This window comes from Chiloscyllium punctatum, chromosome 7, assembly GCF_047496795.1.
Source record: "Chiloscyllium punctatum isolate Juve2018m chromosome 7, sChiPun1.3, whole genome shotgun sequence".
NCBI lineage: Eukaryota > Metazoa > Chordata > Chondrichthyes > Orectolobiformes > Hemiscylliidae > Chiloscyllium > Chiloscyllium punctatum.
In genome coordinates this window covers 71,910,453-71,930,021 of record NC_092745.1, presented here as the reverse complement: position 1 = coordinate 71,930,021, position 19,569 = coordinate 71,910,453, and the positions used below count along the sequence as shown (strand labels likewise).

Below are 19,569 nucleotides of genomic sequence, written 5' to 3'. Positions count from 1 at the left end.
ATTATACGAAACAACATGCTCTGAAATTAAATGCTAGAATAGAAATTAATTTTTGTTGTGACCGACGGATTCAAAACTAATGTAAAAGTATTTTGTTTATACCTAAGGCATAGATTAATTTCAAAATGTCTTTGAGTGGTTTGCTATATTTTTCTATTGTAACAGGAATTGCTCAATGCCGAACTTTGGCTAATCATGAGCAGTGTACAGAACAACCTCCATTATTGAGCCATTGATTATCCAAACAAGATCTCTAAGTCCTGTTAAAAATTTTATTAAATATAAATGAAAGCACAGCGAGGGCAGGCTGTTCCTGCTAAGGTCGCCCCCACGGGGGACCCTGTTCCTGCTATTGCCGCCCCCACAGGGGCCTTGTTCCTGCTATTGTCGCCCCCGCGGGGGACCCTGTTCCTGCTATTGTCACCCCCTAGGGGAACCTGTTTCTGCTATTGTCGCCCCCCACGGGGGACCCTGTTCCTGCTTTTGTCACCCCCCACGGGAACCCTGTTCCTGCTATTGTCCCCCCCGGGGGGACCCTGTTCCTGCTATTGTCCCCCCCCCCGGGGGGACCCTGTTCCTGCTATTGTCCCCCCCGCGGGGACACTGTTCCTGCTATTGTCGCCTCCACGGGGACCCTGTTCCTGCTATTGTCCCCCCTGCGGGGACCCTGTTCCTGCTATTGTCGCCCCCCACGGGAACCCTGTTCCTGCTATTGTCCTTCCCGCGGGGACCCTGTTCCTGCTATTGTCCTTTCCGCGGGGACCCTGTTCCTGCTATTGTCCTTCCCGCGGGGACCCTGTTCCTGCTATTGTCCTTCCCGCGGGGACCCTGTTCCTGCTATTGTCGCCTCCACGGGGACCCTGTTCCTGCTATTGCCGCTCCCACGGGGGCCCTGTTCCTGCTATTGCCATCTCCACGGGGACCCTGTTCCTGGTATTGCCATCTCCACGGGGACCCTGTTCCTGCTATTGTCGCCTCCACGGGGTCCCTGTTCCTGCTATTGTCGCCTCCACTGGGTCCCTGTCCCTGCTATTGTCGCCTCCACAGGGTCCCTGTCCCTGCTATTGTCGCCTCCACGGGGTCCCTGTTCCTGCTATTGCCGCTCCCACGGGGACCCTGTTCCTGCTATTGCCATCTCCACTGGGACCCTGTTCCTGCTATTGTCACCTCCACGGAGACCCTGTCCCTGCTATTGCCGCTCCCACTGGTACCCTGTTCCTGCTATTGCCATCTCCACGGGGGACCCTGTCTCTGCTATTGTCGCCACCACGGGGGACCCTGTCTCTGCTATTGTCGCCACCACGGGGGACCCTGTCCCTGCTATTTTCGCCTTCACGGGGGACCCTGTTCCTGCTATTGCCGCCATCACGGGGTTCCTGTTCCTGCTATTGCCATCTCTGTGGGGACCCTGTTCCTGCTATTGCTGCCATCACGGGGGACCCAGTTCCTGCTATTGCCGCCATCACGGGGGACCCAGTTCCTGCTATTGCCATCTCCATGGGACCCAGTTCCTGCTATTGCCATCTCCATGGGACCTAGTTCCTGCTATTGCCATCTCCATGGGACCCAGTTCCTGCTATTGCCATCTCCATGGGACCCAGTTCCTGCTACTGCCATCTCCATGGGACCCTTTTCCTGCTACTGCTATCTCCATGGGACCCAGTTCCTGCTACTGCCATCTCCATGGGACCCTTTTCCTGCTACTGCTATCTCCATGGGACCCAGTTCCTGCTACTGCCATCTCCATTGGGACCCTGTTCCTGCTATTGTCACCTCCACAGGACCCTGTTCCTGCTATTGCTGCCGTCACGGGACCCTGTTCCTGCTATTGCCATCTCCACGGGGACCCTGTTCCTGCTATTGTCGCCCTCAGGGGACCCTGTTCCTGTTATTGCCATCATTGGGGGCTCAGTTCCTGTTATTGCCATCATTGGGGACTCAGTTCCTACTATTGCCACCCCCACGGGCGCTCTGTTCCTGATATTGTTGCAGCCACGGGGACCCTGTCCCTGCTATTGTCATCTCCACGGGACTCTGTTCCACATTAAACTCCATTTGCCACCGCTCAGCCCAGCTCTGCATCCTATCTATGTCTCTCTGCAACCTACTACATCCTTCGTCACTATCCACAACTCCACAGACCTTAGTGTCGTCCGCAAATTTACTAACCCACCCTTCTAAGCCCTCATCCAGGTCATTTATAAAAATGACGAACAGCAGTGGACCCAACACCGACCCTTGCGGTACGCCACTAGTAACTGGACACCAAGATGAACATGTTCCATCAACTACAACCCTCTGTTTTCTTTCAGCAAGCCAATTACTGATCCAAACTGCTATGTCTCCCACAATCCCATTCCTCCACATTTTGTATAATAGCCTACTGTGGGGAACCTTATCGAACACCTTGCTGAAATCCATATACACCACATCAACCTGTTTACTTTCATCTCCCTGTTTGGTCACTTTGTCAAAAAACTCAATAAGATTCATTAAGCACGATCTACCCTTCACAAAACCATGCTGACTATCCCTGATCAGAGTATTATTTTCTAGATGGTTATAAATCCTATCTCTTATAACCTTTTCCAACACTTTACCAACAACTGCAGTGAGACTCACTGGTCTGTAATTACCAGAGTTGTCTCTACTACCCTTTTTGAACAAGGGAACCACATTTGCTATCCTCCAGTCCTCAGGCACTATTCCTGTAGACAATGATGATTTGAAGATCAGTGCCAAAGGCTCGGCAATCCCTTCCCTTGCTTCCCAGAGGATCCTAGGATAGATCCCATCCGGCCCAGGGAACTTGTCTGTTTTCACACACTGCAGTATTTCTAATACCTCTTCCTTGTGAACCTTAATCTCTTCTAGTCTAGATGCAAGTATCTCTGTATCTTCCTCGCCAACATTTTCATTTTCTATAGTGAACACTGTCGAAAAATATTTATTTAGTGCTTCCCCTATCTCCTCTGACTCCACACACAAATTCCCACTATTATCCTTGATTGGCCCTAATTTAATTCTCGTCATTCTTTTATTCCTGACATATCTATGGAAAGCCTTCGGGTTAACCCTGATCCTATCCACCAACAACTTCTCATGTCTCCTCCTGGCTCTTCTGAGCTCTCTTTTTCGGTCTTTCCTGACTTCCTTGTTTTTTTATTAGATTAGATTAGATTACTTACAGTGTGGAAACAGGCCCTTCGGCCCAACAAGTCCACACCGCCCCGCCGAAGCGTAACCCACCCATACCCCTACATCTACCCCTTACCTAACACTATGGGCAATTTAGCATGGCCAATTCACCTGGCCTGCCCTAACTGCATTTTCACATTTTGTCCTAACATAAGCCTTCTTCTTCTTCTTCTTCTTCTTCTTCTTCTTCTTCTTCTTCTTCTTCTTCTTCTTCTTCTTCTTCTTCTTCTTCTTCTTCTTCTTCTTCTTCTTCTTCTTCGTCTTCTTCTTCGTCTTCTTCTTCGTCTTCTTCTTCGTCTTCTTCTTCGTCTTCTTCTTCGTCTTCTTCTTCGTCTTCTTCTTCTTCTTCTTCGTCTTCTTCTTCTTCGTCTTCTTCTTCTTCGTCTTCTTCTTCGTCTTCTTCTTCGTCTTCTTCGTCTTCGTCTTCGTCTTCGTCTTCGTCTTCTTCTTCTTCTTCGTCTTCTTCTTCTTCTTCGTCTTCTTCGTCGTCTTCTTCTTCTTCGTCGTCTTCTTCGTCGTCTTCTTCTTCTTCGTCTTCTTCTTCTTCGTCTTCTTCATCTTCATCATCACCAGGCATTCCACTTCCTTAATAAACACGGCTCATGTGTTCTATATCTTCCTCCCTGCCTGACAGGTACATACTTATCTAGGACACACAGGAGCTTTTCCTTGAATAAGCTCCACATTTTTAATGTGCTCATCCCCTGCAGTTTCCTTCCCTATTCTATGCTTCCTAAATCTGTCCTAATTGCATCATCATTTCCTTTCCCCCAGCTGTAACTCTTGCTCGGTGGATTACACCTATCCCTTTCCATCACTAAAGTAAACCTGACAGAATTGTGATCGCTGTCTCCAAAGTGCTCACCTACTTCCAAATCTAACACCTGGCCAGGCTCGTTACCCAGTACTAAATCTAAAGTGGCTTTGCCCGTCATAGGCCTGTCTACACACTGACTTTATTCTGAATTATTAAAATCCTCATCTTAAAAAAAATGAACTTAGTTGATTTGTGTTTTTAATGAATGACATGAAACTTTTAGATATTTTAAATGTTTGTGTTTCACATTTGGTCAGTCCATAGGACATGGGTATACCTAATAGAGCTAATCAAGGAACACTGAGGGTAAGGTAACTTAAATTTACAATAGCAGAGAAGGGCGAAGTGTTGAATAACTAATTTGAAGCACTAATCTTCAGTTTGATGATATTTATCAAGTTAAAAGTCAGAGTTCAGTTTATATATTTTTGAGAAGAACTAGCCACCACCCATAAGTTTGCCAAATGATATCTAAATTCCGCGCATTCCTGAAAGATGCGAGAGGTTACTGGTAAGTAACCAGTTTTTGTTCTCTCAGTTTTTTGGAAGTAATGCTTCTCCCTTTCCAGGATACAATGTGTCCATACTTTATACCTGAGGAAGCATACCTCACTTCTCACATACAGCATGCTTTATATTCTGACAGGAATATGATGAAGAATGGGCCAAAAAAATTCAAAGTGAGAAGTTTCGCTGGCACAACTCTCAGTGGCTGGAAATGGTGGAGAACCGCCAGATGGATGAAAGTGAGCCCTGCATTTATGGTGATGATGAGATAGAGACTTATATCCATGAAGGAGACATTCTTGAAAGACCTGACCTCTTCTACAATGCAGGTGAGAAAACAGTGTATGCTTGACAATGATGTCTTAAGTAATTTTTGGAAATTAATCATAGAATCCCTACAATGTGAAAAGAGGCCATTCAGTCCATCAAATCATTACCAACCCTTTGAAGAGCAACTCACCCAGTCCTGGCCCTCTACCCTATTCCCGTAATCCTACATTTACCATGGATAATCTATCTTGTCAGCACATTCCTAGAGACTATGGGCAATTTAACTGGCCACTCCAGCTAATCTGCACATCATCAGACTGAGAGGGGAATCTGGAGGAAACCCACAGTAGTAAGACATTCCTTCTTCTGAGCTCAAATCTTCTTGCAATGAAGGCCAGTGTACCTTTGCCATTTTAATTGTTGCTGCAACTGCCTACTTTCACTTACTGGTGTACAAGGACACCCAGTTCCCTTTGTGCACCCACACATCCCAATATGTCACCGTTTAGATAATACTGTTAGTTTCTGTTTTTCACGGCAAAGTGTATAATTTTACAAATAGCTGCATTGTACTGCTTCTGCCATATGTTTGTCCAGCTGCTCAACTTGTCTAAATCACCTTGAAACCTCCTTGCATCATCTTCTTAACTTTCAGTCCTTTCTGGTTTCACCTCAACGCTAAATATGGAAGTTCATTCATACACATACTGTGAATAGCTGGGACCTAAGCACTGATCTTTGGAGCACTCCACTTGTCAGTGCCTCTCACTCTGTAAAAGGCCCATTTATTCCCACTCTATTTCCTGTCTGTCACCTAATAGCCTCTGATGCCAATGCATCACCCCCTATCCCAAATGATTTAATTTTGCCCTCTAGCTTCTTATGATCCACTTTCTCAAAAGCTGACAATCCCAAAACACCTAGGAGAAAGTGAGGACTGCAGATGCTGGAGATCAGAGCTTAAAAATGTGTTGCTGGAAAAGCGCAGCAGGTCAGGCAGCATCAAAGGAACAGGAGAATCGATGTTTCGGGCATAAGCCCTTCTTCAGGAATGAGGAGGGTGTGCCAAGCAGGCTAAGATAAAAGGTAGGGAGGAGGGACTTGGGGGAGGGGCATTGGGAATACAATAGGTGGAAGGAGGTTAAGGTGAGGGTGATAGACCCGAGAGGGGGTGGGGGTGGAGAGGTCGGGTAGAAGATTGCAGGTCAAGAAGGCAGTGCTGGGTCTGAGGGTTGGGACTGAGAAAAGGTGGGGTGAGGGGAAATGAGAAAGCTGGAGAATCTGCAGTCATCCCTTGTGGTTGGAGGGTTCCTAGGCGGAAGATGAGGCGCTCTTCCTCCAGGCGTCGTGTTGCCATGGTCTGGCAATGGAGGAGGCCAAGGACCTGCATGTCCTGGCGGAGTGGAGTTAAAAGTGTTCAGCCACGGGGAGGTTGAAATGTTCCGCAAGTAGGCAGCCTGTCTACATTGGGGAGACAGGCCGCCTACTTGTGGAATGTTTCAAAGAACACCTCTGGGGCACCTGTACCAACCAACCCAACCACCCCGTGGCTGAACACTTTAACTCCCCCTCCCACTCCGCCAACACATTTTTAAAATCCCAAAACACCACCTTTGTCTAATGTACCCTTGTAGGTCAGTATTGTGTTCACTCAATACCGTGGGCAGCATGGTGGCACAGTGGTTAGCACTGCTGCCTCACAGCGCCAGAGACCCGGGTTCAATTCCCGCCTCAGGCGACTGACTGTGTGGAGTTTGCACATTCTCCCAGTGTCTGCATGGGTTTCCTCCAGGTGCTCTGGTTTCCTCCCACAGCACCAAAGATGTGCAGGTCAGGTGAATTGGCCAGGCTAAATTGCCTGTCGTGTTAGGTTAGGGGTATGGATGGGTTGCGCTTCGGCGGGTCGGTGTGGACTTGTTGGGCCGAAGGGCCTGTTTCCACACTGTAAGTAATCTAAACCTTCCTCCAGCCTGAAAGCTGCCCATTAATCATTACTCTGTTTCCTATTCATCAACCAAATTTGTTTCCACATTGATATAGTTTATTTTATTCCATGAATGATGTTTTCTTTTCCCACAACTCTATTTTGTGGCACTGAATCAAATGCCATTACTGATCAATACCACAAATAGCAAGGGACCTTAACAGTGAGTCTCTGGTTTTTCTCTGGGTACAGCCTTCCAGTATCAAAAATATTCAATTTGTGTGACCGTTTGCTTCCTGTCACCGAACCAGTTTTGGATTAAATATGCCATTTTCCCTTGGATCCCAAGAGCTTTTAATTTACCAATCACTCTGCCACATCAACCCTTGTCAACAGCCTTCTAAAATTCATGCAGATTACTGAATGACCAAATCACTGCCATCACTGGCTCTTTTTGTTACTTCAAAAATTCAATCAAACTAGTTTGTCACAGTCTTCGCTTAGTATATCAATGATTATTGTCTTTTATTAACCTGTGCATCTCAACTGATAATACTAAGAATTTTTATTTTACTATAATTTGACTGGCCTGGAGTTATATGTATTAACACTCCAATAATGTAGTATAATGTTAGTGATCTTCCTATCCTCTGACACCATGTTCTGGAGCCAGAGAAAAATTGGAGAACAATGGTTAAAACCTCTGCTGTTTGCTCATTTACCTCATTTAGATACATTTCCAAGGAATGTTTTATTCTGGTCAGATAATTTATCTATACAAAGCTGCTTCAGTACCATAATGTTTCTGCCTTTTGATGTTTATTCAAACAGTATTTCTCACTCCTACTTGAACTATAATGCCTACTTCATATCCTTCTTTAGTGGGAACCAGTGCAGGGTATTCATTAAGGACACTGTGTCTCTGCACTGAAGTTATCTTTTGGTTGCTCTCGCCCCACTGGCTCCTGGGTTATCCTTTTGCTCCTTACTTATTTATTAAAACAGAAAACATTCTGATTTTCTTTGCTCAATCAATTCTATACATTTTATTTATGATCACTGTGGGCAAGTGCCAGCTTCCTACCTGATGCTGTATCAGCTATGACTCCAAGTAGCAAAGGCTACTCTGCTGCAAAGGTCTGTAGTGCCATACAAGAATGGGGTAACGATAGGAAAGCCAAGACCCTGCAAAGAATTGTGACCCAATTAAACATGAAACCTGGAAATATTCGAAAGAGCATGATTAATTTCTGCCTGATTATTTCCTTCTACCCCTTTCATTGTTTGCAAGATAGTTCACCTTTGAAACTTATTATGTGCCGCCATGGCGGCAAAGGTAATATATTCTAGTATGTCCTTGTATTTCATTAAAGTGGCAATATGTATGACTTGATTAAGTTACCAGTCTTGGAAGATGTAAAACAAAACTCAACAATAGTCAATGATGAATATTTTTTAACACTGTTTGTAGATGGACTCTTACCCCCTGATGGATCTATTAGTCCAGATTTCTTGAGTGACTACCAATTTCAAAATGGTGACTTGATTGGACAGCATCCATTTAGCAGGTATGCTTAGCTGCTGTGACAGAAAATTACAGAATCATCTGGAGCACAATTGATGCAAATTTATTTTGTAATTAATTTATCCTGTAGGATACAGATGTTGGTTTATGCTTGCTATTTCTTAAGAAATGTTATTTCTATTATTGTAGAAATAACATGTCAGCTTCTTTGTAGAAATAAGAATCAGAAATTGGAACACGAAGGTATTTCAGCACTTAATTGTTAATTTTAAAGGTTTGAATATTTTTCTCTTCAGCATAAGTAAAAATTGGAAACACTATAGGATTATGTTCAATAAATAGCTTAAGTCAAGTACATGGGATAATTTACTCAGCTTCACAGACAACCTCCAGAACCCAGCTGTGAGTTTGGATTTTTGTGCACTTCCTTCTACTCAAGGATAACTTGCTCCCACTCTGGTTTGATTGGTTCTAAATTAGCTGAAATGTCCAATGCTTGTTCAACAGATATCATGTGTGGAAGATGGTGCTTGAGAAGTGAGTAGATGGGTTGTTTGGAGGTTTATGCATTTACTCCAACCTCACCTCTGTACATTTTGAGGTAGTCTTACAATACATTATTCCTCTTGAATTAGGCTTTTCCATATGTTAGGTTTATTTTGTATGTTTGACTTCTTCAGAAATTCTTTGTAGACATTCCTAAAACACTTCTGTTGACCGCTGGGTGTTGTCTACACATGACCAACTTCCAAGGAATTTCTTCATGAGATTGGTGTCACATTATTCAAACCTTGAAGTATATAAGAGCACATTGACGACTGCTGCCTGTAAATGATCATCTTAGTCTGAGGTTTGAGTTTTTGGTTCCCAAATTCTATTTTCCTTAACTGGCTGGACTTTGAGCTGCTACATTGGAAGCAAGGATGAATTTTGTTGTCTGTCTTCCTTTGTATAAGAGGAAACTCCCAAGATGTGGAAAATGGTCCATATCTTCCAGTATCTCATAATTGATCCAGTTCAGTTGGGGGAGATGTTTTGCTGTAGGAGCTGGTTGGAAGAGGATGTTAATTTTCCTGACAATTTCTGAAGGGCCTATTTTCTCATATGCTTCAGAAAAGGAATCCACAATGAAATAATGCTCAGCTGGCTAAGTGAATGCACACAAACATCATTTAACTATTAAAGTTGTATTACTGACATTGGAGAAGTTTTAGTTTTAGGCTCTGGAGATTGAGCAGTTTCCTTTGTTTTGTGTATTATTCTTACACTTTTGTGCAATTTAGTGGAGATGTTTTGCATCTCACGAGAAAAGTGAAGGTGAGAGCTGGTTCATTGACACAGCCTTGGTTGACTGTAGATTTAACTAAGATAGGATTTGTCCTCATTTTGCTGATGAAGATTGCATTGTATGACATCATAGAGTTGGTAATGGATGGCAACAAATTTCCTGGTGCAGCCAAATTTGAGGATACCTGATTTGTGTACAAGTTGACGTAGGATGATTAAGATTATAAAAGTAAATGTGTGACCCAAAGACTAGTGTGAGAGAAGTGAGTCCCAGTTGATGGAAGACTGACACTAAAAGTGGGAAATGTGAGATCAGTACTTTCAGGGCAGTTTATACCTGAACATTGCTCGGACTGGTGTTCTCACAAACTGCACAACCATGGAAGTAGATCGAGCATTCAACTAAAGAGTGAGGGTTCAAACTTGTATAAATATAACAAGACTGTGTTTGCTGACATAAAATGCATGCATGGGATTGAACTGCATATGAGCACTGAGATGTGGCTAGAAGGGGATGGTAAAGGATTGGAACATGGTGGTGGAGAGATCAGGAGGACCCAGGGGAAAAGGTGGTGGGGGTGGCAAGCATGACAAGGAGGACCTCTGAGCTGGGGGGAACGTGGAGGAGAGGCAGATGGCTTCCTGGCTCCCAGGCTGTCCTTATTGGCAAATGCACAGTCCCAGGCACTGTGGCAATGAGTGACATGCAGAGATATATAACAAATCAAGTGATAGAGTGGAGGCAAGAAAGAAAAATACTCATATCGAAAATGAAGGTCAGAATTTGGCTGAAAGAGAGAATCTAAGAAGATCTTAGCTGTCAAGACGAGATGCTACAAAATGGTACTTAAAAAAAAATCAAACTGTATCTGAATACATTTTTAAAAATCTGACTGGACCAGTATTTAATGCCCATCCCTTGTTACTCTTGAGAATGTGCCGGTGAACTGCCGCCTTGAACCGCTGCAATCCATTTAGTTCAGATATACACTGTGCTGTTAGGGTGAGAGTTCCAGGAGTTTGACGTCGCAACACTGAAGGAACAAAGATACACTTCCAAGTCAGATCGCATGTATTTGCTGCTGTTGTCCCTGTGGATGCTAGTGTTGTTGGTTTGGATGATGCTATCTAAGAACATTTGATGAATTGTGAAGTAGACATTTGAAATTATTAAATATGATCTGGTAGCAATTATGGAAACACTACCGTAGGATGATGAGGACTAAATTCTGGTAATTTTGGGGCATATGGTATTCAAGATGCATAGGAAGATAGGTAAATATGGACAGGTAGCACTCTTAATCAAAGGTGATATCAGTGCAATTGTTAGAGGTGACTTCAGTTCAGGATGTAGAATTGGTTTGGGTGGAGATGAGGAATAGTGTGGGGGTAAAAATTTATCCAGATAATCCCAACAGTAAACACAAGTGGCAAGAAGTATGTAAGAAGAAATATTGGATGCTTTTGATAAAAGAATGGCAGTAATCATAGATGATTTTAATCTACATATGAACTGGAAAAATCAGCATGGTAATTATAGCTTTGTTGAGGAATTCATAGAATGCTTTTGAGAGAGTTTCTTAGAGCCAACAGGGGATCAGGCTATTCAAGACCTATTATTGATAATTGGCAGAATTAATGTCTTCAGGGAACTTTTCTGTGGCATTGACCATAATATAATTGAATTTACATTCAGCTTGAAAGGGCAAAGAGTGGGTTTAAATCTTATATTTTAAGTTTAAGTGGATTTTTTTTGGGTATGAAAGCTGAACTAGCTGAAGTGAATAGAGATATAAGGCAGGGTGGGGGATCAGTAGAGAAGCAGTGGCAAAGTCTGTAATTTGATCTCTAGCATCTGTTTAACAAGGTTCCAATATAAAAGATTATTGTACAAGTCTTGCACTTGAAGGGGGTGACATTCGAATATGGATAAGTGTCAGGTGGCTGGCAGAAAATTATAGTATGCATAATGGCTCTTTCTTAGGATGTGATGAATGGGGTCTTGCAGGTATCTCTGCTGGGTGCTGAACTTTTTACAATTGATATTAATGAGGGGTTTGTAGGCATGTTAGCTATATTTGGAGGTGAACACCAAGATAGGTTGGAATGATTGTTTTGAAGATGACATACCAAGGATACAGACTATTGGATGAGTGGGTGGGCAAAAATCTTGATGTAATATGACATGGGCAGTGTAATGTGTAAAGTCGTTTACCTTGGTGGGAATTGTTGGAGGATTCCAAGCTGCAGAGATATCTAGATGCTCTTGTCTATGAATCTCAGAACTTTAGGAATGGATTAAAGTGTGTCTGTTTCAATTCCAGGAATGTCAGGAATAAGAGTGATGAACTTAGAGCATCAGTGAATTTATTGAGAAATATTACTCAACCAGACTGCAACAAAGAAGTGCAATGTATTACCTTTTATTGAGCGCCTGGGAGTACTGGGATCTTTATGAAATATAATTGTATTTACTAAAGGGTCTCCATTTGTTCAAACTAATTATTGCCATACAGCAAATTAGTGGGAATAAGCCGTAGAAATAGGCATGATAAGTAAGCTTACAATTAATAATTTGAGAAATTTGTGTAAATTATTTAGACAGTTGTCCTTGTTTGTGCTTGTTCATGCATCGTTTGTAGGTTAACGTACTTGGAAATCTTCATTTTATTTTATGAAAGATACATGTTTTTCGTGAGCTCTTCATGATTTGTTATAATCTAACACAAGTGTGTAAGAATTAGAAGCACTAATTAGCCTTTTAGCCCCTCGAGCCTGTTTCACCATTCAGTGAGACCATAGATGATCTGATTGTGATTTCAACTGCACTTTCCTGCCTGCTTCCAAAAACCATCAACACTCCCTCTTCTTTCTCCTTCCATTTTACTTGGAGTTACCATAACACTGCTTAATCTCTTATCTTGATATTTTTTGTCTTCTGTAGTGAAGACAGATACAAAATACTTTTTCAAACTTGTTGCTGTTTCCTTGTTTCCCAAAATGACTTTTCTAGCCCACCCTCTAAAGAGCCAATTTGGCTAACCAACAGTTAATGGCAGTTGGGATTTCAGTAATAAATACTCACCTTGCTAACAAAGCCCACATCCAAAACCAAACTTTTAAAAGGGGCAGAGTACTGATGAGAAACTACAATTTTTAAAGCTTGTTTATATTTTGGTCAGTGGATCTCAAACAAGGTCAGTAAAGAATTACCAAGGGGCCTGAGAAATAGCTTAAGCACACAAAGGACGGGAGGGTAGAAGTGGGTTTGGACCTTGAGTAGGGAATGAAATGAACAACCAATCAGTCCTTAGCAAAGGCCTCACCTTCAACCCCCTCTGCTCCCGAATCAATGAATTCAACACGTGATATCACCTTCACCTCCACATTCATCGACCTATCTCATTCTCAGCTACCTTCCCCCAGCCTCACCTCACATCCCCCCACCCCCCCCCCCCCTCTTCCCCCCTCCCCCCTCACTCCCACCATTTATTTCTCAGCACCCTGGTCCCTAAGCCTCATTCCTGACAAAGAACTTATGCCCGAAACGTCTATTCTCCTGCTCCTTGGATGCTGCCTGGCCGGCTATGCTTTTCCAGCACCACACACTCAACAGTAAAATGCAGCTGCCAAGTGTTGTGGCGCAGAGTGGACAGGTCCCTTCGTCTAGCATGCATGGAGGATCTCGCATAGTGACAGAATAATCACCTCGTAGATCTGCAGTTACAATGGCTGTGGTATACTTGAGTGTAGCCTTATTTTATTCATTATCAAAGTATTCAAACTAAAGCGCAAGTGCCAAAATACAACTTTATACAGATATTCCAAGTATTTTATGTTATTATTTGGATGGATATTGTGCCATTACTTTTCTGTTGAAAAAGTTTCTTCAAAACTTTGAAAAACACTGACCTGTGCTCAAACCTGAAGAATAGCAATCCTGACAACTTGGCAGGTTTTGGAGGCTGCTGATACTTGTGGGGTATGTCTCAGGCAAGAATCAAACCATTGAGAGAGATTGAGAAAATAGGAAGAAAAAATATATTCTTAACACCTTACTCTTAATCTGAATACCCAGAAATCCAGGATTACTTGCATCTTCTGAATGATTATTTTATCCATTTCAGGTATAAATGGCAATTTCTGAAACTATTTAAAGTGCTTCATCATGGAAGTTTCAGAAGCAAACTGTATTAGGAGCAACACTATTGATAATAACCAAGGCAGTTTGTAATAAGTTGAAGTTTATTTTAGTATCAACCATTATTGTTAATTGTTAGATGCTATCCAGCAAGTTTAGTATTTCTGAAACTCAATTTGTCTTAATGTAACAGTAAATAAATATTAAAACTAAGGGTTAAATGGCAGCAGAGTTATTTAAAAACTTCAAAACACTTTAAATATCTGCGCATCTCTAATTTTGATCTCTTGAGTATTCTGAATTTTAATCATTTCACCATAACACACTATTCCATGATTTGTCTAGAATTTAATCTCTGGAATTCCCTCTTTACATCTTTCCCCTTCTGTATCTCACTTTTCTACTTTAAAATGCTCCTGAAGACTTACAGTTGAGACTAAACGTTTGACCATCTTCACTAATATTGCTGACTTATCTTGGTGTCAAATTTTACTTGAAAATACCCTTATGAAGCAACTTAGATCTTTATTGTGTTCAAGCTGCTATAAGAATGCAAAGTATTATTCATCATGTACAATTTTATAAGCCTTATGTCATTTATCTTGTACTAGAATTGTGCATCCATAACGGTATCAAAAGTGATTGCAGATTAATTTTTGTTTCCAACTTTCAAAAATTGTTTGGGGGTGGATGTTCACTTTTAAATGGACGGCTGGAAAATGGGAAGCCTTCAAAAATGAGGTATGGAGAGTCGAGAGGCAGTATGTTCCTGTTAGAGTGAAAGGGAATGCTGGATGACGAGAAAAAATTAGGTTTTGGTCAAGAATAAGAAGAAAGCATATGTCAGGTGTAGACAGCAGGGATTGAGTGAATTTCTAGAAGAGTATAAAGGCCGTAGGAGTATACTTAAGAGGGAAATCAGGAGTGTGAAAAGGAGATATGAGACAGCTTTGGCAAATAAGGTTAAGGAGAATCCGAAGGGATTCTACACATACTTTAAGACAAAAGAGTAATTAGGGAGAGATTAGGCCCCTTTAAAGATCAGTAAGGCTGCCTTGGTGTGAAACCACAGGAAACAGGGGAGATACTAAACAAATATTCTGCATCAGGGTTTACTGTGGCGAAGGATATGGAAGATAGAGAATGTGGGGAAATAAATTGCAATATCTTAAAAAATGTCCATAGTACAGAGCAGGTGGTGCTGGGCATCTTAAAATGCATAAAGGTAGATGAATCCCCTCGACCTCTGTGGAAGCTAGGGAAGTGATGCTAGAGATATTTGTATCATCGATAGCCACGGGCGAGGTACCAGAAAATTGGAGGTTGGCTAATATGGTGTGCCACTATTTAAGAAAGGTGGTAAGGAAAATCCAGGGAACTACAGACTGGTGAGCCTGACATCAGTGGTGGGCAAGTTGTTAGAGGGAATCCTGGGGGATGGGATTTACATGTATTTGGAAATGCAAAGACTGGGGATAGTCAGCATGGCTTTGTGCATGGGAAACTGTGTCTCTAACTTGATTGAGTCATTTGAAGAAGCAACAGAAAGGATCGATGAGGACAAAGTGGTAGATGTGATCGATATGGACTTCAGTAAGGCGTTTGACAAGGTTCCTCATGGTAAACTGGTTAGCAAGGTTAGATCACATGGAATAAAGGAAGAATGAGCCATTTGGATACAGAACTGGCTCAAAGAGGGGTGGGAACAGAGGGTAGTAGTGGAGGGTTGCTGTTCAGACTGGAGGCCTGTGACTAGTGGTGTTCCACAAGGATCGGTGCTGGGTCCACTACTTTTCGTCATTTATATAAATGATTTAGATGTGAAAAAGGAGGTGTGGTTAGGAAGTTTGCAGATGACACCAAAATTGGAGGTGTAGTGGACAGTAAAGAAGTTTATCTCAAAGTACAATGGGATCTAGATAAGATGGGCCAATGGACCAAGGAGTGGCAGATGGAGTTTAATTTAGATAAATGTGAGGTGCTGCACTTTGGAAAGGCAAATCAGGGCAGGACTTATACACTGAATGGTAAGGTCCTTGGGAGTGTTGCTGAACCAAGAGACCTTGGAGTGCAAATTCATAGCTCCTTGAAAGTGGAGTGGCAGGTAGATAGGATAGTGAAGAAGGCATTTGGTATGCTTTTGTTTATTGGTCAGTGCATTGAGTGTAGGAGGTAGTATGTCATGTTGCATCTGTACAGGACATTGGTGAGAACGCTTTTGGAATATTGTGTGTAATTCTGGTCTCCCTGCTATAGGAAGGATGTTGTAAAACTTGAGAGGGTTCAGAAAAGACTTACAGGGATGTTGCCAGGATTGGAGTGTTTGAGGTGCAGGCAGAAGCTGAATAGGTTGGGCTAATTCTGGGGCTGGAGCATGGGAGGCTGAGGAGTGACTTCAAGGAGAAAGTGAGGACTGCAGATGCTGGAGATCAGAGCTGAAAATGTGTTGCTGGAAAAGCACAGCAGGTCAGGCAGCATCCAAGGAGCAGGAGAATCGACGTTTCGGGCATAAGCCCTTCAGGAATGAGGAAAGTGTGCCAAGCAGGCTAAGATAAACGATAGGGAGGCGGGACTTGGGGGAGGGGTGTTGGATATGCGATAGGTCGAAGGAGGTTAAGGTGAGGGTGATAGGCCGGAATGGGGGCGGGGCGGAGAGGTCAGGGAGAAGATTGCAGGTTAGGAAGGTGGTGCTGAGTCGGAGGGTTGGGACTGAGACAAGGTGGGGGGAGGGGAAATGAGGAAACTGGAGAAATCTGGGTTCATCCCTTGTGGTTAGAGGGGTTCCTAGGCGGAAGATGAGGCGCTCTTCCTCCAGCTGTCGTGTTGCTATGGTCTGGCGATGGAGGAGTCCAAGGACTTGCATGCCCTTGGTGGAATGGGAGGGGGAGTTGAAGTGTTGAGCCACGGGGTGGTTGGGTTGGTTGGTCCGAGTGTCCCAGAGGTGTTCTCTGAAACATTCCACAAGTAGGTGGCCTGTCTCCCCAATATAGAGAAGGCCACATTGGGTGCAGCGGAAGCAGTAAATGTGTGTGGAGGCGCAGGTGAATTTGTGGCGGATATGGGGCCTTGGGGCCTTGGAGGGAAGTAAGGGGGGAGGTGTGGGTGCAAGTTTTGCATTTCTTGCAGGGGAAGGTGCCGGGAGTGGAGGTTGGGTTGGAGGGGGGTGTGGACCTGACGAGGGAATCACGGAGGGAGTGGTCTTTTCGGAACGCTGATAGGGGAGGGAAATATATCCCTGGTGGTGGGGTCCGTTTGGAGGTGGCGGAAATGACGATGGATGATACGATGTATATGGAGATTGGTGGGGTGGTAGGTGAGGGCCAGTGGGGTTCTGTCCTGGTGGCGATTGGAGGGGCGGGGCTCAAGGGTGGAGGAGCGGGAAGTTGAGATGCGGTGGAGAGCATCGAGGTGTCGTCTAGGTAGCTGTGGGAGTCGGTCGGTTTATAGTAAATCTCCCACAGCTATCTAGACTACACCTCCACAGTTTCCTCATTTCCCCTTCCCCCACCTCACCCTAGTTCTAAACTTCCAGCTCAACACTGTCCCCATGACTTGTCCGGACTTGTCCTACTTGCCTATCTCCTTTTCCACTTATCCACTCCACCCTCTCCTCTCTGACCTATCACCTTCATCCCCTCCCCCACTCACCCATTGTACTCTATGCTCCTTTCTCCCCACCCCCACCCTCCTCTAGCTTATCTCCCCATGCTTCAGGCTCACTGCATTTATTCCTGATGAAGGGCTTTTGCCCGAAACATCGATTTCGAAGCTCCTTGGATGCTGCCTGAACTGCTGTGCTCTTCCAGCACCACTAATCCAGAATCTGGTTTCCAGCATCTGCAGTCATTGTTTTTACACCTCCTCCCACCCTGTCCCCTGTAAAAACACCATCCCATATTCCCAATTCCTTTGTCTCCGCCGCATCTGCTCCCAGGAGGACCAGTTCCAATACCGAACAACCCAGATGGCCTCCTTCTTCAAAGACCGCAATTTCCCCCAGACGTGGTCGACGATGCTCTCCACCGCATCTCCTCCACTTCCCGTTCTTCCGCCCTTGAGCCCCGCCCCTCCAATCGCCACCAGGACAGAACCCCACTGATCCTCACCTACCACCCCACCAACCTCCATATACATTGTATCGTCCGTCGTCATTTCCGCAACCTCCAAATGGACCCCACCACCAGGATATATATTTCCCTCCCCTTCCCCTATCAGTGTTCCGAAAAGACCACTCCCTCCGTGACTCCTTCGTCAGGTCCACACCACCCACCAACCCAACCTCCGTTCCCGGCACCTTCCCCTGCAACCGCAAGAAATGCAAAACTTGCGCCCACACCTCCCCCCTTACTTCCCTTCAAGGCCCCAAGGGATCTTTCCAAATCCGCCACAAATTCACCTGCACCTCCACACACATCATTTACTGCACCCGATGTAGCCTCCTGTATATTGGGGAGACAGGCCGCCTACTTGCAGAACGTTTCAGAGAACACCTCTGGGACACCCGGACCAACCAACCCAACCACCCCGTGGCTCAACACTTCAACTCCCCCTCCCACTCCACCAAGGACATACAGGTCCTTGGACTCCTCCATCGCTAGACCATAGCAACACGACGGCTGGAGGAAGAGCGCCTCATCTTCCACCTAGGAACCCTCCAACCACAAGGGATGAACTCAGATTTCTCCAGTTTCCTCATTTCCCCTCCCCCCACCTTGTCTCAATCCCAACCCTCGAACTCAGCACCACTTTCTTAACCTGCAATCTTCTTCCTGACCACTCCGTGCCCACCCCCACTCCGGCTTATCACCCTCACCTTATCACCCTCACCTTGACCTCCTTCCACCTGTTGCATTTCCAACGCCCCTCCCCCATGTCCCTCCTCCCTAACTTTTATCTTAGCCTGCTGGGCACACTTTCCTCATTCCTGAAGAAGGACTCTTGCCCGAAACGTCGATTCTCCTGCTCCTTGGATGCTGCCTGACCTGCTGCACTTTTCCAGCAACACATTTTCAGCTGAGGAATGACTTCATACAGGTTTATAAAATCATGAGGGGCATGCATAGGGTGAATAGACAAGGTCTTTTGCCTGGGGTGGGGGAGTCCAAAACTAGAAGGCATAGGTATAGGATGAGGTGGGAAATATTTTGAAGGGACCTAAGGGACAACTTTTTCCCAGAGGGTGATGTGTGTATGGATTGAGCTGCTAGAGGAAGTGATGGAGGCTGATACCATTATAGCATTTTAAAAGGCATCTGGATGGATATATGAAGGGTTGAGAGGGATATGAGCCAAGCGCTGGCAAATGGGTCTAGATTAATATCAAATATCTGATCGACATGGATGAGATGGACTTAAGGATCTTTTTCCATGCTGTTCAGCTCTGTGAATCCAGGATTCTAAGTTACTAGGGATTGTTTATAGGCTCCTTTAAAGTACATTCTACACAATAGGGTAGGATGTGCAGTAAGAAATGATATGGTGGGCTTGTAAGAGAGAGAGGAGGGATTTTAACCTATATATTAATTGGATTACTGAGATTGGGAAAGATAGTCTGGAAGATTAGTTTAGTGGTTTTGGGACCTATCTTTACAGTATCACTTTCTAATTAGCAAGTAATATATCCATCCAGTTTCTACTTTGTTAACCCTTTCCTATACATTGATAATCTTGTTCAGCTTTCACTGCTCTCAACACTGCACTATTTCCTGCAGAGAAACTGAATGTGAACTAGGACTGCTTTTAAAACTCTGCTCGGATGGAGCCAGTTGTTTCTGTCTGAGCACATTTCTTGAGGTATTCTCAGCATGACCTGAAAGTTCATGTTCACTGAGATGGGAAACTGTTCCCTTCAAGTATTGTCAAGTTCTGTTGCCTTAAGATTACAAAGTTTTTGTTACAAT

General features: G+C 44.1%; 1 protein-coding gene across 3 annotated transcripts in view; it reads left to right on the top strand.

The window, feature by feature from the left end:
- kifap3a (kinesin-associated protein 3a) overlaps positions 1–19,569 on the top strand; it is a 212,305-nt gene that overhangs the window by 166,482 nt on the left and 26,254 nt on the right. For all 3 annotated transcript variants that reach the window (XM_072573970.1, XM_072573968.1, XM_072573969.1), the window contains 2 exons: positions 4,662–4,851; positions 8,188–8,284. In XM_072573970.1, coding sequence (XP_072430071.1) covers positions 4,662–4,851; positions 8,188–8,284 — 287 coding nt within the window. The remainder of the gene's footprint in view (positions 1–4,661; positions 4,852–8,187; positions 8,285–19,569) is intronic.